The following is a 22,135-nucleotide window of genomic DNA, read 5'->3' as shown; positions in this document are numbered from 1 at the left end:
GTCACCTGGCACAAGAACACACATTTCAAGGAAATTCTCCACACGCTGAGGATGTTTTCAGAACACCAGCTTTTCATCCCGACTGCTCATGACTCAGGCCAGTTGGCAGAGCCAGAAGGCTGCTTTGTGCCTTAGGTAATAACAATTTAACAAGGTAACAATCTCTTTAGCCACAAATTAAATGGAAATGGGAAATGTCCTGTGCAGATAAGCCGCTGCCTGGATTATGTCCCCTGCCCAAATATAACTCTTCTGATCTTTGATCCCCCTGCACGCACGCATGCGCACACAGCTGAGCTCTGGCTCCGCACTTCCCAAGCCTCACCTCATTTATCATTCCCCATCGCTGCCCGCTTGTCACTCCTGCTCGCTCGCCTGGCCCGTGTCAGGCTCCACTGCGGCTGCCTGGCTGTCAGCACAAGGACACGCAGGCGTCACCCAGACACCTTCCCCGGCACTCCCTGCCACTCACAAGCCTGTCACTTGCCCACGACACGTCTGTCACCTGTGAGATGGTGGCTCTAGCTTGCCAATACCCATGCACAGACTGCTGCTCGCTGCCTGCTCTGCAGCGCACACATGAAGCACTCATCACCTGCACCACCTCTCTACTCCCACTGTGCCACACGTGGTGGCCGTGAGAACCCCACACTGTGACCCCCGCTGCCAAAAGGGAAGGGGACACAGAGTTGGAGCAGTGCTTTACCGTACAGGATGGTTCGCTGTGTCCGGATCGAGGGCGGTGACCACCCCCACGATAGAGCCAACGTGAGCATCCTCCTGGACCTCCATTGTGTTGGAGGGGGGCCAGAACTCAGGGGGCTCATCGACGTCCAGCACAGACACCCGCACGATGGTCTGGTCCCGAAAGGTGCCCAGGTCTACAAACCGTGGGTCCACAAACTTGTTCAGGGCCTCCACCACCACGGTGTGCACTTTTTTTGACTCGTAGTCCAGAGGCTGAGACAATAGGAGAGAAATTAGTCACAACTGGCCCAAGTACCCCCCATTAGCCACATCCAGCCCCAGGACCCCATTAGCTACACCTCGTGTTGCTGATCAGGTGTGGGAATTAAGTGGGCATGTTTCTGCTCCTAACAGGTGCTATCAGCAAGAGCTGTAAGCACTGCTCTCCATCACTTTGTGCACCTCTCCATCTGTACACTGCTCTCTCCCAGGAGCCATGCAGGCAGCAGAAGGCACTGCACTGCTCCTCCTTTTTAGTTTTCCCTCCCAGAAACAGGTCTGTGCTGTGCTTTCTAGGCAGAACAGGTCTCTTCCTGCATCTTCAGGCACAGAAATGCTACTGCTAGAGCTGCACTCAGAGGAGTGTTTGTTTATTTCAACTCAGACGCAGTAGAAGCCCACAAAGGAAAGGGCCCTCCTGGAGGTGCCTGCCCTCCCCACAGCCAGCTTTTCTCCTCACCTTCTGAACGGTGATGACAGCCTCCTGGGTATTGCTGTCTGTGGTGACTTTGAACATCTCCACCCCTTCCTCATCCTTCATCTGATAGGTCATGTCGGTGTTCTCCCCGACATCAGAGTCCTCTGCCTTGACTCTCCCAATGGCAGTGCCTACAGGGGCAGTTTCTACGATGCTGAACTGATACATCTCTAGAGGAGAGAAAAGCACCAAGGTCACGGCTCTGCCTGCACCGTCCTCAGCCTGATGCACATCTTTGTGTACCTCCTTGGGACAACTCTTGGGCCACAAGTACTGTCCAAACTCTGCCAATGTCTGTAGTTCAGAATGTCCTGAGAAAAACAAACCCCAGCCAAAAGCAGGGGCTGCAAGAAGGGAACTGGGGAGAGCTAATGCTTTAAAAAGCCAGGTAGAGAAAGCAATGATTTTTCTACACAGACACAACACAGCAGTGCTGTCCAATTCTTGGCAAACTTCTCCAATTGTAATTTCTAGGAGAAGCTGCTAAAGAGCTGAGACACCTTCAGCTGCAGCACCCTCAGCTGAGGGAGTCCCCCCACGGGGCTGCTGGGCAAGGACACACTGAGACCCAGGCACACCACGGTGCGTTCTGCAGTGCTGTGCTGCTGCCCCGCAAACATCCCGAGCAGCAGGGCTGGCTCAGCCTGCAGCCACACACCAGGCTGTGCCAGGAGCCCAACAACACGAGCAGAACTTACTCTGTGGGAAGCGTGGTGGGTTGTCATTGACATCAGTGACCACGATGGTGACGGTGGTGGAGCCGGACAGCCCGCCCAGCTGTCCCGCCATGTCCGTGGCACGGATCACCACCTCGTACCGGTCCTGTGTCTCACGGTCCAGGTCAGCCACGGCTGTCCGGATCACACCTGGAAGTGGGCAGTGGAGTGAGTGCAGGCACATGGCAGAGCATCTGCAGAGTCACAGAACAACAGGTGAGGCTGAGAGAGGTGGCTGGGGGGTACCTAGAGCAAGCCGGAGCTCCAAAGGGGGCCAGCTAGATCTCCCAGCCTCTGCTCATACAGCAGGCACTCTAACACTTAACTAACCCTCATAGTCCCAAATTTGGAGGAGGTCTGTGTTTTCCTCCAGGGAAGCCAGGAGCAGGGTAAAGGGTTGGTGGGGGCCAGCTGCACGCTGTGTGGAGGAATGCTATGTAAAAACCCCTGCTGAGTCACGAAGCCCCTTTGGCAGCAATCTGCAGCAGTCCACTCATCCTTATCTGCTCAGACAGGAGCCACAGGAGGATGAGCACAGCTTGCAGCCATGGGAGGACTGGATGCAGCAGAGCAGTGCAGGAGGGATGTGGGGCAGAGCTGCCCACTCACCCGACCTCTGCCACCCCAGAGGGTGTTCCCATTGGTGCACAGACGCCCTCATTTTCACGTGTCTTTAAAATGTGTCTCTAAGTTAGGAGACCAGGGAAGCTGTCAGTGTCCTGGGGCTGAGAATGCACTTGAGACAAAGCCAAACAAAATGCATGGTATGTTGCTGCTTCTTTTTTCCTTCTAGATTTCACTGCGTAAAAAGTCTTTTCAGGTTTTCATTCATCTGAGCAAGGAGAAATGACCAGGACTAAAATATACAGCAATGCAAAACAAGAAGGAAAGAGTAGCGAAGCCCAAAAAACATTGTGAAAGCAGAAGTTATGACTTTCTATGTCAGCCAAGATGTTTCATTTACATGGAAACAAAGCACAGAGAAACATTTTGAGAATGAAAGCAAGAAAGAACCCACTCTGCCCTGGGGTGGCACCAGGGGCACACAAGCATGTGTACATGAGTACAAGGTCATTAGTGGTGCATTTCCAGCCCCACTATCCCAGCAGCAGCCCAGAGCAGCTTAAAATCCCCTCCAGCTCGGTTTCGTAACATTCCACAGATTTAGCCACTGCTTTCTGTTTTTGTAATTGCTCTCTTCCAGGCTTTTCTGATTAACTATTGGCTTTACCTCCCATTACTGCAAGCCTTGCACATCCTCCTTTGCTCGGGTTTACCCAAGCCCAAATGGCAGACGCCCCGTTGTGCCCTGTGCAGCCTGCAGCTATGGGGCCCGACCTCCTGGCAGCAGTGGACAGGTGACAAGAAGGAGCTGCTGGTGGTGTGGCACAATAGCAGTCAAATGTCACTGAGCTGAAAGGAAGAAAGGATCTTTTTTCCTCCTCTGCACGACATGCGGGTGCAGCAGTAGCTGGCAACGCTGCTCTGTAGATGTTTCTCTCTCCTTGCTTTCTCAAACCAGCAATTATTCCAACAATTATCGTTGTTGGGATTTATTATAAAGGCATCACTGCCATTTCAGATGCTTGCAGCTCCCCGGCTCTCACGGACAGACACAATCTCACCCAGTTCTCTCCAGTCTGTCATTTCAGTTCTATCATTATTTGAACTGTCACCATCTTCAGCCCCATGAAGGCTTGTCCCCTATTCCTTGGGCACTTCCAGCTTCTGCCTACTAACACACAGGAGAAAGTCTCAGCCCTCCTGTCGCTTGCTCAACAAAGCCCACTCTCCATGCCAGCACACAGGTCAGAAGCACAGAGCACAGCTCCTGGCAGGGCACATCCCAAACCTTCTGCACAGGGCTGGCCTCAGCTGGTCACGTTTATGGGCCTCCCATGTCTCTGCTATGAATATAAAGCCGTTATTTCTGGGCAAGCGCTATCTCACTGAAATTTAAGCAATTCTGTTAATTAACGGGGTCTGAAGCATTTTATAATGAAAATGATTCATGTCAGTGCAGAGGTGATGAATTGGGATGAGAGAAAAAGCTCATGTATTCACCAAGGCGGTAATGACTTAACTGAGCTGCTTGTAATGACACAGCCCAGAGTAGCCCGTGTAAAACAGAAGGGAAGAGCTCAGGCTTCCCAGAACACCACCAAGGTCACTCGTTCCAGTGGGGAACAAGTCCGGGCTGCCTGCCATGCACAGAGCAGCACTAAGAGACAGCAGCAGAGCCCTTCTCTGGGTGCACAGATAGAAGAGAGAGGGACCTCTGGTGCTGCAGACAGAACATGGAAAACCTCACTGTCATCTCCTAAGATCCACAAATTCACCTTCTTTCCAGCCAGAGAAACTGCCAAACATTCTCCTTCCCAAACTCTGCCAACACAGCAAGAACAACCTCCAGCTCGCTTCATCTCCCCAGTTCTTGTCAGCATCTGTTATAGTTGAACAATACAGACACATGGTGGCATACCCTCCGGTACAAGGCACATGTGGCTTTCCAGCATGATCCAGATTAATCAGTGTAATTACCAAGCAAGGGGACACTTGCAGCATCGCATAAATTGCACCAAATCTGCTCAATAGCAGACACTATTTGGGTGACAGAAATAAAGCAGGACAAAGCACTCAGCAGGTTAAGTGTCTTCCACTGCCAATCCCCTGCCATGGGCAGGTATACCTTCCACTAGCTGTTTGCTCACATTAGTGAGGCCCTACAGAGAGCTCTGGAGGATGGGCTCAGCACTCTCACTCTTCCTTTAACAGCTAAATCCCCCTGGTCATTTAACATTCATTCCCATTGCAGGTTAGTAAATACACCCTGGTTTCCCTGAGACCAAACATACCATTTGTCCCAATCCAAGGGAAGTTCTTTGAAGCACCAGTTTTAGACAGGGACTGCCAACATTCAGCCTCACTGATGGCAGCAATTGCCTCAACTAAGCCCACGGGTGGCTCTTCTGCAGACACACCACCAGAGTCTAAGGATGGTTTGAGTTGGAAGAGACACTTAAAGGCCATCCAGCCCAACCCCCTGCAGTGAGCAGGGGCACCCACAGCTCCATCAGTGCTCAAAGACCCCCAAGCCTGACCCGAGTGCCTGCAGGGATGGGGCACCCACCTCATCTCTGTGCCACTGCCTCACCACTTCTATCATAAAAACCTGTTCTTTGTCCCTGTGCAGAGCTGCGGTGTATAATCTTCTGGGATGAGGCATGAACCTGCTAAAACCCATGAGAGCACAGAGACAGGTCTATCCTGGTATCTGTGTTCCCAGGCACCAAGAAGCATTGTTAACAAACTGGCAAGAGCAGCAGAGAAACACATTCTGCCTCCCACCACTGCATCACAGTGACAGCTCATCAGAACAGCTCTCCACGCTCCCAGCAGCTCAGCTCCCACTCCACCAGCACTACCCCAGGACTGAGCCTGTGGTCTCCAGAGGTCTCCAAGCAACAGTGCTGGCAGCTAAGGATGAAACAACTCATGACTACATGCAATAAAACAAACTTCCTCCCAGCAGGACAGTATTTCTCGTCCTGCTCTCCCTGGCTTGAGGACCTCTGAGCCCTTGCTGGCTGAGCCTCCAAATCAGGAGACAGGCTCTAACTCAGGAGTTGTTTTAAGTAATAAGAAATGCCAGACTGCATTCCAATTAGCCTTCAGAGTCCTTCTGTTTTTTCTCTGCATGCAGCAGAATGACAGATTTTAAGAACGGCTTCTTATTTCCAGTAAAGAACAAGATGCACATACAATCTCCTAAGCTGAGCTTTTAGGGAAGCAACAAACACAACGAGGCTGGGGATGTCACCCAGAGCATCATTCTGCAACAGCCAATATCCCCGCAAAGACTGCAGCATGCTGAGAGGCAGCCTCCCCAGTGTAACAGCAGAAGTGACCACGTCCCAACAGCAGCAGCAAAGCACCGTGTGTGCACTGACTGCAGCCTCCTCCAAGAGGAAGGAGGCACCCTGTGGCTGCTGCCACAGAGCAGTGCAATGCAGCTCTGAGTGACAAAGAGCACGTGAAGATCAGCTGCACCCTACTGGCACACTGAGAGTGAATAGGGAAGGCAGCACAAAGCCTAAATAGAACAGATGCCTGCAGGGTCCTGCTCATCTTCCTCCAAAAAGCCTTCCAAGACAAGACACGGGATTTCAGGCCTTACTGAGCTGTAGGACTGAGCATAGCATGCTCTGCTGGCATACTGGCAGGTTAGGTCCTGCCTTTGAAAGCTCTGTCAAATCCAACGCACCTGCTGAATGCTGACGCTGGTAACAGCCAGGAATGAGAGACAAACTGAGCAACGTACACACAGTGTGCATCCTGCATCCAAGTGTGCAAATCACACCCATACACACAACAACCTCAGTATGAAGTACAGGCAAAGACAAAGAAAAGGAGAACTGGAGCTGGAAGGAGTCATAGAAAGACCCAGCTCCAACCCCCTGCTGTGGGCTGGTTGCCCTCTGTCCCCTGGATCACCCATAGCTGTCCAGGCAGCAGTGCCTGCACCATAGGCTTAGGCAGGGCATGAGGGAGCATAGGAGTGTGTGGACCTGCAAGGAAAAGTGGAGGGGGAGGTCGAAACCAAACAGGGAAAACAAATTGCTCTTCATTATCGTATATTATGAGAAATGTAACATTCCAGGTTTTTATGGTTCTTTTTATGGCCATTAATAACAATGGTGGCTTTGAAGAGTGATGCTTCTGCTACGGATAATTAAATCTTATGCTCAGGGAAGAAGCCCGGCCACCCATAGCGGGCAGGGCAGGACTCCCATTGGAACAATAAAACCTTTCCAGGTTTGGAGGTGGAGGAGGATGGGGTTCAGCAGCGGGATGCTCCAGCTCCTGACCGGTGCCAAAGGCAGACACAGAGATCACTGCCTGCTCAGCACGGCCAGCCCTGCCCCTGCCTCCTCCAGCAGCACAGCCACACACGGCACTGCTGGCAGAGGGGCATACAGCTGCACTGCCATGGAGCTGAGGATGGCTGCTGCAGACTGTCAGCAGTTTTGCTCTTACGAATCACAAGCAGAACCGTAAATCAACCCCGGCGGTGTATGAAACAGCCAGTGTATGAACAGCCAGCTTGAGAATTAAGACACAAAAAGTCAAGGAATCCAGAAGCTTGGTCTCCTGGAGTGACATTAATTCTCACCACAGTCCCACAGGGCGCATTTTACTTTATGCCTTAATACGGCAGCATTAATGTTGTTGCAGGGAGCTGAGCCTCTGCACGTCCCAGCTTGTGCATTTTGCTCCCAGTGGTCCCTCTCCATTCCAGCAGCCCTGTTCTCAGCCTCCACTCACACAACGCTGTCTCAGACTAGCAGGATCCCACACACACTTGAGTTTTCAGTACTCAGCTCGTTGTCTCCTCGCAAATAAAAGGAAAAACCAAGCAAATGTGGGAGAGAAGGCAGCCAGGGGCAGATCTCACCAAGGTTCCCTTTGGTTCAGCAATAGGGTGGGGGCACTTTGCAGCCCAGCTTTCCAACCAAAGCTGCAGCTGCTCGGTGCTCTTGTCTTTTGACAATTTTTCATTAAACTGAAGGTACTTTACTGCATGCTTTGTACCTTAAATATCTCTTATTAGCATTTGAGTGTCTTCCCTCCTTAGAAAGCTTACAAGGTTCCCATTAAGGGTAATGAGAGTCACACTCCTGGGAGGCAAGGAGAATATATACCCCAACATCTCCCGGTTATGGTCTACTCTAACCAGTATGTCAGAGCATCATCTGCTAGGGATTTATTAGAGATGCATTTTACAACGGGCTCTATTATACGTTATTAAGGAATGGAGCAGCTTCCACTGTTCTTTCATTAAATATTAATAGAGCATTTATAAACTGCTCCTTAATTTGAAGTGTTACCTTTAATCAAAGCCCTGGCGATAACAACGTGGCCTTTGGTAAAGCCCCTCTGGTAGCACTTCAACCTTCCCAAGATTTTACGTGCCCACAGCTGCGCTCACTCTGCAGTTGGTGCAGGTGAGGGGTGCAGGTCTGGCCGCTGCAGTTTCCCCCCAGCCCTGCTGCCCATCCCAACGCTCAGCCTGCTGCTCACAGCGCAGACACGCGTTGCACCCCCAGGATGAGGTGCCCTGCAGCTCCCTGGGTGCTGCTCACCCGTTTTGCTGTCCACGGTGAAGTGCTGCTCGCCCTCCAGCACGCTGTAGACGATGCGGGCGCTGCTCCCGTATGTGGGGTCGTCGGCATCGGAGGCCATCACCTGCATCACAGAGGTGCCTGCAGCAGGGATGAGAACAAAAACAGGAGAGAGACGTGGATCTCTTAGAAGGTGCCCTGAGGACATCCAGAAATACGGCCCCTTTTGTCCCACGGAGTGACAGGAGGATGGGACTGTGGGCCACCTCAGAGCAGGGCACGCTCTCCACATCAGCAGGTAGCTTTGCTCCCAGCAGTCATCTCACATTTTAGGGCAGCTGCAGGGGAGGAAGAGCTATTGCCTGTCCAGAGCCAGGCACTGCACCGTGTCGTCATGCTCCACACGTAGCAGGGCAGAAGGACCATAAATTGGATAAAAGTCCATCAAATGTCTGCAATTAAGTTATCGATTTCCAACACTGCCTCACTAAACTGGGTGCTTCACTCCAGCTGTCCCTGAGATGGCTTTAATTTGACATCATGTTCAATTTGACTGAAGCAGGACCCAGGACATGAGAACGGCCTCAGGAACTAAAGAGCTGAAGTCCTCAAAGGCGACAGAAATAAGGAACTGTTAATCCCACCTACAGACAGCCCTGAGAAAGGAGATCTGTGAGGGTCTCCACCTCCAGCAGCAGCCTCCTGAGGGGCCAGACCCACGGATGCTGCTCCCAGCCCTGCTCTACAGGCACAGCACACAGCATATGATATCAGTTTCCTGACCCCACAAGAAGCACCTCATCCTGCAGAGCCGTGTACCCTGGATGGATGCCAGAGGGCAGCAGTTCCATCTGAGCGACCTGGAGGCTACAGAAGGGGAAAACCCGACTGTACCAACAATACCATTCACAGCTTCCAGGGCAGTGCAATCCTCAGCACATGCCCACTTGCTGCCCCAGCTGCTGCCAGATGCACACAAGAGCATTTTGAGCATTTTCTATTAAGAAAAACCCATCAGACTGCCTGCAAGTGTTCTGGCTGCACGTTAAACAAAGTCTTTTCCTCTGCTTCTAGTGTGGAGATTAAACAATTTCTCTTCACAGTAATCAGTTTTGCATTCAGCCAGCTTTGCGATGGAGCCAGAGTTTGACCCCGAGTTCCTGTCTGCACAGCCAAATCATCTCTAATCTTGGTGCTACACAGAGAAATGAAAGCAAAATGCACCGAGGGAGAAGAGCTGTTCTGACAGAAAGATCCACATTTACCACCATGCCAGCTACCAGTCGCTCTGTGTGCTCCCCAGCCCAAAAGCCAGCTCTGGGCTATGCAACCTGCTCTGTGCAGCAGAGATGTTTTGCAGGAGGCAGTGTGGATTTGGGCTCATGCCTGTGTGCGGCAGACAGCTGTTAAGCAGACCCCAGGGAGCTGAGGGAGAACACAGCTAATTTTAGCATCTCCTGTTACAAGGTGAAACTCCTGCCATTCCCCAGCAGTCGGTTGGGTCCATCCTACCTTCTCTGCAGCTCTGGGTCTCCTCTTTCAAGACTGACTCGGCTCAGTTCAGCCCTTTGGGGGTGATGGGCAGCGGGGTGGGCACCCAGCAAGGGCTGCAGCCTCAGGGCTGAGCTCTGTGCAGGAACAGAGCACAGGGCCAATGTGGAGCACTCCCAGCCCCTGTGCGGGAGTTTGTGCAATTCCCTCATTATTTGTTATTCCCTCTTAGGCACCGGGAAGTCAAATGACTTTCCCTCCCAATTAGTACTCCTTCATTATGCAAATAATGTCCTTTGATCTGTTCCTGCTGTCACAGAGCGGATCTGACCGTATTTGTTTTACTTCTCTTTATGCTCCAGGAAGGGACCCACCTCCGGGAGCTGGAACTGCGCTTCTGGCAGGGAGCTGCAGCTGATTGCTGCCACCGGAGAGAGCAAAGCCACCCACGTGGCCAGCCTTCAGCATGAGCCCCACGGGGGTCCAGGAGAGCAAGAAGGGGTCACCCTTCAATTCTCAGCTCAGGCTGCAGAGTGGCAGAGATGGGGAACGAAGAGCAGCTCCCTGCAAACCACACCTGAGATGGAGAGCAGCCCTGCTCCCCGAGTGACCCATCCCAGAAGAGCACAGCTGAATCAAGGACATTGGTCATCCAGGAAAATGGAGCAATGGACAAGCACTGCCAGCAGGTCCCCAGCCTTTGACCTTGATGTCACAACCAACTCCAGCCGCCCAGCCTTCCTGACCCTGCTTTGCCACTACAGGGGGGTTGCCTTCATCCACACCCAAAATAGCAGTAAGGCGTGTTCTCTGAAGCTCCATGCCCAGCGGAGGAGCTTGCAGCAACACCAGGTGAAGATGCTGTGAGAAGCAATCTCTGCTTGTTAGCTGGGCTGCTGTGGAGGAGCCCCTCCACCTCGCGGGCTGGCCAGGCTGCAGAGGGCTTGGAGGCTGCCACAGGCAGACAGACTTCAGCCCAGTAAACTCTCAGCTCCAGCTCCCCCCGCTCTGAGCATGCAGCTTGGAAGCACATCCCACGCCGTTCACAGCACTTCTCTTTACTTTTAACTTCTGAGTATTTTAATTTGCAGGAATCGCCTCCTTTCATGTTGTGAAACCGTGATTCTTTCTCGCTCTGATCTCCAATTTCGCATAGAAACTGTCTCCTTTGATATGTCTTGTTCACATCAGTCTGTGATCAGGCAGCTCCATAATTGTTAACGTTTTTTAAAAGAATTGGGATCCTTGTCTGATACTCAGAGCTGAAGATTCTTTGCTTTTTAAAAGTAGTTCAAGCAAAATAGATTAATTTATTTCTTCCCCTTGGGAATGGGATGCCTCCTGCTCTGCTGCCCACATGCTGCCTTTCATTGCTCCAGGAGCATGTGGCTGCAGTTCAAGGGGTCACCATCTGACTCAGGAGAGGATTAGGGCAGGTAAATGGAAGAGGATGGAGAGCCTGGGGTGCTTTGGGACAGTCTGCTCCCCATCCACCAACAGGAACTCAGGCAGCAGCTCCTGCACACCTGCAGCCACCCCCAGCTCAAGCAGTGCTGCATCCTCTCCCTGTGTTTCTCCCGGCACTCAGGAGTGCAGCTCAGTGCCCCGCTGCCATCCCTGGCAATGGATCTTATAGCACACATCCCACCTGCAGCTCAGCACTGCACCAGGCTGACAGTGGTGTGTTGAGGGGGGGGGCAGGCCAGCGGTAGCATGGAGGAAACCACTTCTATTACAGGCATGAATTTCCTGACCTCAGCAATACTGGGCCTCTCGCAGGGAAGCCAGAAAGTGGGCGAGACCGTGCAGCAACACTGCCCAGGATGCTGAAGGGGATGGAGAGGCAGCCACAGGGCTTTGAGGGCAGCAGGGAACAGCGAGAGCAGGCACTGAGACACAGGGGGACAGGCAGTGCTTGGGTTAATCCAGAGCACAGGTAGCCACAGGCTCCTTGGCACATAAGGGCTCATTCCTACCCCTACCCACAGCACCTGGGAGCTGAGGGCTGAACAAAGCTGAGGCATAGCGGGCATCTGGCACCTCCCTGACCCATCCCCAGGGCACAGCTTAGGGCTGGGGCTGAGCACACAGCCACGGGCTGGCAATCAGCTCAGAGGATTTATTCACTTGTTTTTCCTTAAGCTACCTTATTTATTTATCCCTCTCGGCTCCTCAGCTCTGCTCTCAGTGGGAATCCCTATGATTTATAGCCTGGTTTGTGGGGTACGGCAGGCTCAAGGTTTAGTGGCAGAGATGGAAGCTTCTCACCCACCAGGACACCTACCAATGGGGGACAGCTCAGCCACGCTGCCGATGTAGGGCCCCTCCAGGAAGCGTGGCTCGCTGTCGTTGATGTCCTGCACTTTGATGATGAACTCAGACTCAGGTTCCAGCAGCTGGTCAGTCTGCCTGTCCCGGGCCTGAGCCCGCAGTGTGTAGAAGGTTTTCTGCTCCCGGTCCAGGCGTTCGGTGGCGTGGATGTCACCTGTGATCTCGTCGATGAGGAAGATGGTGCCCGCGCCCTCCCCGGAGATGGTGTACTTGATGGAGCCGTCCCCCTCATCCGAGTCCGAATGGATCTGCCAGGAAAGAGCAGAGGTAGGAGCAGCAGGGGATGCTGCACATACGAGGGCACGACACACAGAACCATCAGTTCTGCCTTTGCCACTCTGAGCTTGGCAGGTCCCAAACTCTGCCAGTACCCACTCACACGACAAACCAAGCTGTGGATCTCGCCATAGTGAGGCCAGGAGATGTATGGGAAGGACAACTCACCAACAGCCCCCTAAAAAGAGGTTACCCCATTGCAAGGACTCAAGATCCAACGCGGGGCCGTTTCTCCCAGGCTGTGCAGCAAACGGGGTAGGAATGCAGCTCAGGTTGGGGTTATGGAGCCCATGGCAGAGCTGACGCTGCCAGACATCGCTCCTGAGCAAAGCCTGCAGTGAAATGAGGCGAGACGGGCTGTGCTGAATGAAAAACAGGCCCTGGGGAAGGTGCTTTTTGTAGCCAGTCTCCGTTTCATTTTCTAATTAAGACAACGTTTGAAATTAGGAAAAGAAAGGGTAAACAGAAGCTCCTCCTGGACCGGGAGCTGACTGGAATCCAGGCCAGACGTCCAGAGATAATTTTATTGGTGGCATTAAGCTGAGTTATGAGGTTTTTACAATCTAGCCACTTATGAGAAATCTATTAACAGTAACTGGACAGGCAGAATGCATCTTGACAGAGAGCAGAACGGGCGTTAATTGGGACAATCCATAACAGGACAGGGACCCGCAAGGTTTCATCAGCTGTCTTCATTTGCTCCCTGCAATTTCTGCTTAGAATCAGCAAAGTTCTCCCACCAACTCAAAAAAAAAGGAAAAAAAAAAAAAAAGAAGAAAAAAAGCTGTCCATTAATCGGCTAATGAAATATGAAAATGTTTATGGGCCATTCAATCTTCCAAACTGCAGTTCTATAATCCACCTTTCAGACACACAGCTCTACCAGCAAGAATTTATACCAGAGCTGCCTCTTTTTTCTTTTCTATCCCCCTTTTTTTATATGATGCCTTCATTATATTTGTCTTGTTAGATGCAGTTTATATATTTATTTCATGAGTGAGGTGCCTGCACTTCGGACACATCAATGCATTTCATACATTACCATATTACTTCCCATCTGAAGCAGCTTCCCAGGTCCCCCCCAGCACTCAGACTTTCACTTAGAGCATGGCTGTGAACTCTGCAGTGCCACTGGGGGTCCCACAGTGCCAATAGGGGTCATCCAGTGCCAGTGGGGGTTCGACAATACCAATAGGGGACCCACAGTACCAATAGGGGTCTTTCAGTGCCAATGGAGGTCCCACAGCATCAATAGGAGTCGTCCAGTGCCAATGGGGGTCCCACAGCATCAATAGGAGTCTTCCAGTGCCAATGGAAGTCCCACAGCATCAATAGGGGTCTTCCAGTGCTAATGGAGGTCCCACAGCATCAATAGGAGTCGTCCAGTGCCAATGGGGGTCCCACAGCATCAATAGGAGTCTTCCAGTGCCAATGGAAGTCCCACAGCATCAATAGGGGTCTTCCAGTGCTAATGGAGGTCCCACAGCATCAATAGGATTCTTCCAGTGCCAATGGAAGTCCCACAGCATCAATAGGATTCTTCCAGTGCCAATGGAAGTCCCACAGCATCAATAGGGGTCTTCCAGTGCCAATGGAGGTCCCACAGCATCAATAGGGGTCTTCCAGTGCTAATGGAGGTCCCACAGCATCAATAGGGGTCTTCCAGTGCTAATGGAGGTCCCACAGCATCAATAGGGGTCTTCCAGTGCTAATGGAGGTCCCACAGCATCAATAGGGGTCTTCCAGTGCTAATGGAGGTCCCACAGCATCAATAGGGGTCTTCCAGTGCCAATGGGGGTCCCACAGCACCAGTGGGAGACCCACGCCATCCAATCACAGTCCCACGGGGATCAGAGGACCCTAGGGGATGGTGTGCAGAGCATCCTGCCCTAGAAACCCACACACCCCTCCGAATGGGGGGCGCTCACCAGCCCCACCATATTATTAATATCCCTGAAGTTCATGATTACCCCGTCAGCAACTGAGCTTTTCTGACAAAGTTGCACCTGTTCTGCTCAGCACAGGCAGCAGAAAGCTGTGCTTTCCTGCTGAACGCCAGGCTGGTGATTAATAATTAGGGCAGAGATCAACCACCCAGCACCACGCTGAGCTCCCAGCACATCCTCTTTACATATTTGCTCACCGCCAACTGCTCGGAGCAGACACCAGCATCCCCGCAAACTGGGGAGCAAGGAAGAAAAATGGAGCTTGGGCTCAAGGGGCCGTACAGATTGATTTACAAGGGAAGATTAAAAGACCTAAATCTGTGCTGCTTGGCTAAACAACAACTAATGGGGGAGGGCTGGAAAACTGACTGCAGACATCAGGGGGAATGCTGCAGAGCAGATCCCAGGGCGCTCCCACAGCATTGCTGCACCTTTCCTGGGAGCTGTGGGCTGTGCTGTGTGCCATGGGACCCCTCCAAGGGGACCCCCTGTGCTCACTGCAGGGACAGCAGTGCCACAGCCACCAGCACACCCATGGGTCCAATTGCACCCATTTGTTCTATGGGAAAACAGTTCCCTCGTCCCAAAGAGCAGAACCCAGGAATTTCACAGAGCCATTAATTACTTGCTAATAATTAAATCGAAATCAAATGTGAACAGAGGTGCACATTCCTTATTAAAAGCGATTAAACAGAAAGCACAGATACACAAATAAAAAATGACTCTGGGGCTGGAAAAGAAAGAAAATCAAATAAAAACTAGCCCGTAATAAAGGCACACTTTGTTTGCTCCAACTCATAAAGCCTGAGTTCATCAATTTTCTTTAAATATTAGCAACTTAATTAAATCTGCTTTTTTTCCCCTTTAATCCTCCCCTCTATCTAAAATAGATCTGTCCACATGCAGAAGTTTGTAACTAGTGCTGACCCATAATTCTATTTAAAAAAAAAAAAATAAAACAAAGAAATCCACATCAAACTGACAGCGGCCTCAGGGGAAATTACAGTTCAGAGGAAGGATTAGCTGGAGAACCCAGATTTCAGGGAAACGGTATCAGCCTTTGGAAGAGCACACGAGGTGTGCGAGGAGCATCCATGGGGGGCGCATCCCATGGGCGCTGCGAGCTCCCAGCACTGCCTCCCCACCGGGCATCAGTGTCTCCCATCCGTGGGTTCTGGCTGGGTTCAGCCCCAGGGAGCATCACCAAAAAGGGAATTGTTTTCAGCACAGCTCGGCTGCTTGTTCTAAGCAGGGTGGGTGATGCATTGAATGATGTGAAAGGGGCTGTAAAATGGGTTAGTTTTAGGTTCCCGGGTTCATTTTGGAGATGAGGCTGTTGCTAGGCTACCTCTGGAGTTTGACAGGGCCTGATGCTTCGAGTCACCTCCCAGGGGAGCTGTGAATTAACTGTAACCGCATCGAGCGTCGCGGCGGAGGAGTGCGGCTTTCGAGTGTCTGCTGAAATGGACACAAATCACGGCTGAAATTCCACCTGGCCTCCAGCCAAAAAGCCCATTTTCGAGCCTCCTCCAGACTCATAACCAGACAGCCGAAGCCATCACACAGCCCTGCTGCATGGGCTCTTGCTTGGGTGTTTTCCTTTCGGGGAGAGTCCGTGCCCCCATAGGAGCAGCTCTCCCCTGGGCTGGGCCCAGCAGCCAGCGCTGCTCTTTCATTAGTACACAGATAACATCCTTCCAGCACCTGGGAGCCACGGGACACCCTACAGCAGAGCTATCAGAGAAGGACAAAGCACAGCAACCCCAAGGCAGACAGCCTCAGGAAGCCAGGGCCACTGCGTTGCCCATCCCAGCAGTTCTGGCATTGGGGTCAGTGAGGTGGCACAGTGCAGATCCCAGACAGTGCCGCACAGCACCTGCATGCCAGGCACACCTCTGGCGAGCTCTGCACCCATTGCTGGCCCTCAGAGCCCCTGCATGCCTGCACTGAGCTCCTTCTGCACCGCACTGTGCAGGTCAGCCTGAGATGCCTCAGCCCCACGCCAACCTTACCCTAGCCACAGGATTTCCACACCATGACCACAGCAGGGCACCCACTTTGCCAGCCCCGGTCTGCTCAGATGATTAGCATAGAAATAGCTGCAGCTCACAGGTCCAACAGCACAGTCCTTCCAGAGCCAGCAGGGAGACTCAGGGAGGGGCAAGGAAATGCACCCAGCACACCATCCCCATGCTGAAAGAGCTACAGGACAGGGAATTGACCATCCTGAGCAGGTCAAGGCTATGCTGTTTGCAGCAGCCTCTGGGGGCAGGAAGGCCCTGGGTGCTCCATCAGCACTGCAGCATGCAGATAAGGCAGAGTAGAGTAAGCAGGTGTTCACCCCACTGGCCTGCCCTCCCAAAGATGAGGCTGAGCTTTCCCTGCTGCCTTCGTGACACCCAGCACTGCATCCCTCCTCACACTCGTGGGAACTTTGCACAAAAGAGGGAGATGACAGATACGGATTTGGGTGCGTTCCTTCCCCAGTTCCATGGCAGAACATTAAACCCACCCAGGAAAGAACCAGGCTCATGCTATCCCAGTCCACCCCCTGGCTGCTGCTCTAACAGTGTCCCTTCACCTCACCAGGCTCAGCCATGCTGCAGCACACCCCGTTCTGCACAGGCTCAGCCAGCCCCAGGGAGACGCAGGGTTGCCTTACCTTCCCCACGTACAGTGGCTCTGTGCCCGTGTACTCCTCCACCACAAAGAACTGGTTCCAGACCCAGCCACGCTTCACTCGCCCGCTGGCCAGCAGTGTGGGATCCCCCGGCTGCCCCAGGTCAGGACCCTCTGCCGCAGTGTGCACGGCCCAGGCCCCCAGCTCCTGGATGGCACAGAGCAGCAGCAGCATGGTCCAGCAGCAGCCCTGCAGACCCTTTGCCATCGCACTCTAGGAGGCTGCATGAGCTGCAGGTTTTGGACAGGCAATTGGCATCCTTATGGGGAGAGTAGGAGTAAAGTCAACATTGGCAGCGTGGGATTCACTGGTCACTGCAGTGTCCCCATCCCTGCAGCATGCCACATCCTGCAGCTGGACACCTCCTGTTCCAGCTGGATGCAGTCTTGTCTGCAACTACAGGAGTCCCGGGCCTCCTCCTGCTGCTGATTCAAGAGCAGTTAGCGCTGGTGCCTTGCAGGCTGCTCCTGCATCTCCTGAGAAGAGTCTGGCAGCTGGCATTTGCTCTTGGGGACAGGGTTGCAGGACTCCAGGATCAGCTGCAGCAGCCGTGCCTGGGAGTGGGGTCACACACAGCTCAGTGCCCACCCCACAGGCAGACAGCTCCACAGCCACACACAGAACACCGCTGCCCCAGACCAGCATCCGCAGGGAGCACAGCACAGCTTCTCCATGGAAAGGTTCACAGATGAGTTAAGTGGACGAGGTGCTGCAGGCAGCCTCTGTTTGTCCCACGGTGGCCCTACAGCACTGCACAAGGGGTCCAGCAGCACAGAGGCTCGTGTTGCACGCTCTGCTCATGAGCCCATTTGTAAATCCCGTCTTCAGGGGGGTGATATTCCAGCACCTGACGAAGGATCCTTGGCCCAGCTGATGCCAGTCGCTTCCATCCTCTGCTGGCTCACACAGAGAGGTGTAGGGCAGCCAGCAGCATTCCTGGGAGCCTGGAAAAGGCCAAGTGTCAGTGCTGATGCAAGAGCGGGGCTCCGTGCTTCCTGCTGCCCCTGCGCCCTCAGTCGGTACCTCCCCCCCCACCCTGCCTTGGGGTGCCCCACTGCAGTGCCCGGCCCCACTGGTCTTGCAGGAGGGAGGCTGGCAGAGCTCTGTCAGCAGGAGCTGCTGGCTCTCCAGCCCCTGCCACCAGTCCCGTGTTCCTGGTGCCTCACTTCTCTGCCAATAAGCTTGGAGAAAAGCAGCTGTTCAAGGGCTCATCACCTGGATGACTTTAAAGCAAACTTTTTTTTTTTTTTTTTTTAAATAGAAAGGCCTCTGGAGTAAGCTTCAAGCCACTCATAAGGTGGTGAGGATGAAAACATGAGAGCATTTGGTGAGAGGGAATTCAATAAGGGTGAGGGATAGGCATGCAGCACCCATACCTCCCTCCACCAACACCCTGAGCTTCCACCAGAGCTCCACAACACCCACCAGGCACAAAACATGCTCATCTTCACTGGTTGGAGGAGTTAATCTCTTGCCATCTGTTACTCTGAATAGCAGAGGGAAAGTAGATGGACAGAAAGGTGGGTCAGTCCTGGATCACACGTGTGAGGCACCAGGTATAGCTATCTGCTTCCCCGTGACAGGCATTGAGCAGCTGCCTGGACCATGCCCTGCACAGCCCCCTGCAGGACACCAAACAGCACCAGCAGCACAGAGAAGGGGCAGCCAGCAAATATCCCCATAGCCCTTCCTTGCCCTTGCCATTTCCCTCCTGTGACTGCACCTACAATGCAAGTTGGTTCCCTACAGCATCCAAGAACTGTCAGTTCTGCAGCTCCCTGTCCAGACAAACACTGAGAAGCACAGGGCTGCTGACCCGAGGAATGCCAAGCATCATTCAGAGCTGCCTACTCCTGGTTTGTGCACAGCATGTCAGGCAATGTATACAAACACATTTGCATACAAGGGCTCACTCATATTTCATGCACACAGCTAAGAGTCCTCACGCCATCGCTCCTTTCTATCCATATTTGTGCCTCATTTGGGTCTACACGTGCCAGGTTCCCCTCAATGTACACATGCCACATTCCACGCACACATGCACATATCAGCTCTCACACGTGCAAGCCCTGTGCACTTCATGCTCCAAGAAGCACAGAGTCCCCAGTGCATTTTTTTGTTAGGAGCCACGGTGCAGAAGCGCTAACATTCCTGCCAGGCTGCTTGTTATTCAGACATATTCACAGTGGCCCCGTGAGGTTGCCAGTGATGGCAAAGCTCCCTCTCGCAGCCGTTGCCCCACGAGGACAGGTTATTCCTGCCAACGTAAAGGGCAGGAATCCCTATAAACAAACACCACGAAGCATTTTACAAGGCAGACTGCATCTAGGGGAGTAGGATGATCTGTGGATGGGTGATGGGCTGACTCGTTCCCTCCCACTGTTACGAGTCTGGCAGCACAAAGCGACTGCTCCCTTCATGGGCCAAACACAGATGTGAAGGAGCTGCCTCACCTGCAGCAGGCTTCAAGAGCAAGTAACAGGATGCCTACAAATCTGTTTTTATCATTCCTGCGTGGATGCAGAGAAGATACAAATAACAAGACACAGAGCTCCACTGCCACAAACAGCATCTCTCCAATTTCTCATATCTGGGAAATCTGTAGTTATTTTTGAGTGAGTTCCCCCGACAGTGAGAGATGTCAGCAGAATGAAGTTGTGCCAGAGTGAGAGCTTTGGGTCAGCACCCGGTACATGCAATATGCATGGGAAGAACACCCAATCCAGCATCTCTGCTCTTGCTACTCCCCAGGTAATGCCTCCAGACATGCTCAGAATCCTCCTACTAATGGATTGTACCTGATCAACATCGCTGCTAGAAGCAGAACTAACTGTGTATGTACGTGTTCTCAAGGACTGCCAATAAGCAGAGCATTAGGGAGAGGCCATCCCCAGCTGCAGCCATCTCCCCCTGTGCCCTGAGGCCATCCAGGCTGCACTGGATTCATAACGCCCTACAGAAGCCTTACTAGGCAGCAATAGCACTACAGACATAACAGTTCTGAAGAACTCCTCAGCCACTCAATCCAAAACAGCATCCACAAAGCAGTAAAAGAACAAGCTAAATGCACGTACTATAGCAAGGCAGATTATGCAAGGGTAGGAGATGCTGCAGTGGGCCAGCATGGCTCCAGCAGAGCTGGCCCACAGTTCCCAAGGCAACTTGCTCAGCCCTGTTGCATCTGAGCACTCCATAGAGCAGCTCTGGCACGGCAGGGAGAGTCCTGCTGGGCGCGCATGGGCTGGGCTGCCGTTGCTGTGGGAACCACAACACTGTGCTCTGAGTCCTGGCCATTACGCTGTGTTTTACATTTAACAGAATTCTCATGTTACATCTATGCCTGAACTAATGTGGTTTGCTACTGGCTACCTCACACTGACAAAGTTCAGCTCCATTCGGCTGAGCGATCTGCAGGCTGTGCGTGGTGGCAGAGCACGTCCCAGTCCCAATGCACCTCCCAGACACTCAGATCCCAGATTCTATTCATCCCACTGCGAGCTCCAGACCTTAGGGCAGGGAGGAGCTGGCACAGCTTCCCAGAGAAGCCCTGGATGGAATGCCCCATCCCTGGAGCATTCAAGGCCAAGTTGGATGGGGTCCTGGGCAGCCTGATGTGGTGGGGGGGGTGACCAGTTCACGGCAGGGATTGAAACTGTGTGATCTTCAAGGTCCTATTCAACCTAAGCCATTCTGTGATCCTATGATCTTGGTACCCAGAGCCACCTAAGAATACATACCCAGAGACATATCTCTGGTAAGGTTCATTGCCACAGACAAGATTTTTGCGTTCTACCCAAAAATTTTCATCTGTTCCTCTTCTCTCACAGCTCCAGGCCATGCCTAGGGCCAGCATTGTGTCAGTGCACATTTTTCCTTCTGGCTATCACACCACAGAGCTCTTCCAGGGGCAAAGCACCTGAGAGCCCCACGTTACAGAGTCATAGAATGGGTTGAGTTGAAAAGAACCCTTAAAGGGCATCTGGTCCGACCCCCTGCAGTTATCAGGGACACCCCTCCAGCCTGAGTGCGTGCAGGGACAGGGCATCCATCTCATCTCTGGACCTGTACCACTGCCTCACAGCCCTCATTGTAAAAATCTTCTTCCTTATATCCAAAGGTTGCCTCTTTCAGTTTGAAACCATTTCTCTTGTCCTATTACACAGGCCCTGCTCAAGAGTCTGTCCCCTCCCTCATAGCCTCTATAGATACCTACAGGCTGCTCTCAGCTCTCCCTACAGCCCTCTTCCCTCCAGGCTGCACAGCCCCAGCTCTCAGCCTGTGCTTGTAAGGAAGGTGTGCCATCCCTTGTCCCATGCTCATGTCTGTACCACAGCAGAATTTGATGTACCCCACAGCAACACAGAAGGTCCCACGCACAGGGACCATGACCAGCACAGCATTTATTTCCCCGCATCACTGATGAGCATCCAGCCACAAAGCTGGAGGTGCCACTCCTTCCTGCCACAAACAGCAAAGCGGGAGCTGCTACTTTCTGCAACCACTCAGTCCCAGCACAGCACCCCGAGCAGCCTGCAGCTGCACAGCATGCATGCACTCACGTGGCTGTGTGCCCAGGTCCTGCTCAGACAGGCAGGCTCTCACACCACCCCAACGTGCCCCCTCTCCTACTGCTGCTCCATCATCCCCACTTCCCAAATATCAGCACAGCTCCCCTTCTCCTCCCTGCAAGAGCTTGCACCGTTTGTCGGTGTATATTTGGCACAGCCGTACTGTACATCATGTTGACAGTAGAAATTACATCCTGAGCTTATGTTTTACACTCTGCTCTGTCAGGACTCACCGCAGCCCAGTGATCAGGACAAATTGAATAGCATCCCGTCCGTGTCAATATTTATTTCATTTTACAAATGCAGCCTGGTGCAAGGGAAAGCAGGCAGGGGAGGGGGAAGGCATGGGCAGACAACAACAGGCGGAGGCAGCACTGCTTGCTCCATCACAGCCCTGCAGCCGGAGAGCAGTGACATGCCAGTGCAGAGCATGCTGACCTGGCTAGCACCAGGTAAACACACAGGGAGCTCCAAGCACTGCCTTTGCCCACAACCACGTCAGAAGGACTGCACACCAGAACCGCTCCCGAGATGAGCCCTTATGATCAGCAGAAAACGCGG

At 52.8% G+C, this 22,135-nt stretch overlaps 1 protein-coding gene across 1 annotated transcript in view; it reads right to left on the bottom strand.

Moving 5' to 3' along the window:
* The window catches only part of CDH22 (cadherin 22), a 58,610-nt gene that overhangs the window by 19,877 nt on the left and 16,598 nt on the right, over window positions 1–22,135 (bottom strand). Inside the window, exons 2-7 of the mRNA XM_052683965.1 lie at window positions 16,989–17,950; window positions 12,058–12,352; window positions 8,304–8,423; window positions 2,143–2,310; window positions 1,427–1,614; window positions 707–960 (exon numbers count right to left, since the gene is read on the bottom strand). Coding sequence (XP_052539925.1) covers window positions 707–960; window positions 1,427–1,614; window positions 2,143–2,310; window positions 8,304–8,423; window positions 12,058–12,352; window positions 16,989–17,213 — 1,250 coding nt within the window. The 5' untranslated portion in view covers window positions 17,214–17,950. The remainder of the gene's footprint in view (window positions 1–706; window positions 961–1,426; window positions 1,615–2,142; window positions 2,311–8,303; window positions 8,424–12,057; window positions 12,353–16,988; window positions 17,951–22,135) is intronic.

The sequence above is a fragment of the Tympanuchus pallidicinctus genome, unplaced genomic scaffold, assembly GCF_026119805.1.
Source record: "Tympanuchus pallidicinctus isolate F22 unplaced genomic scaffold, pur_lepc_1.0 scaffold20, whole genome shotgun sequence".
Taxonomy (NCBI): Eukaryota; Metazoa; Chordata; class Aves; order Galliformes; family Phasianidae; genus Tympanuchus; species Tympanuchus pallidicinctus.
The sequence above is the reverse complement of the archived record's forward strand: the minus strand, read 5'-3'. Positions and strand labels throughout refer to the sequence as shown.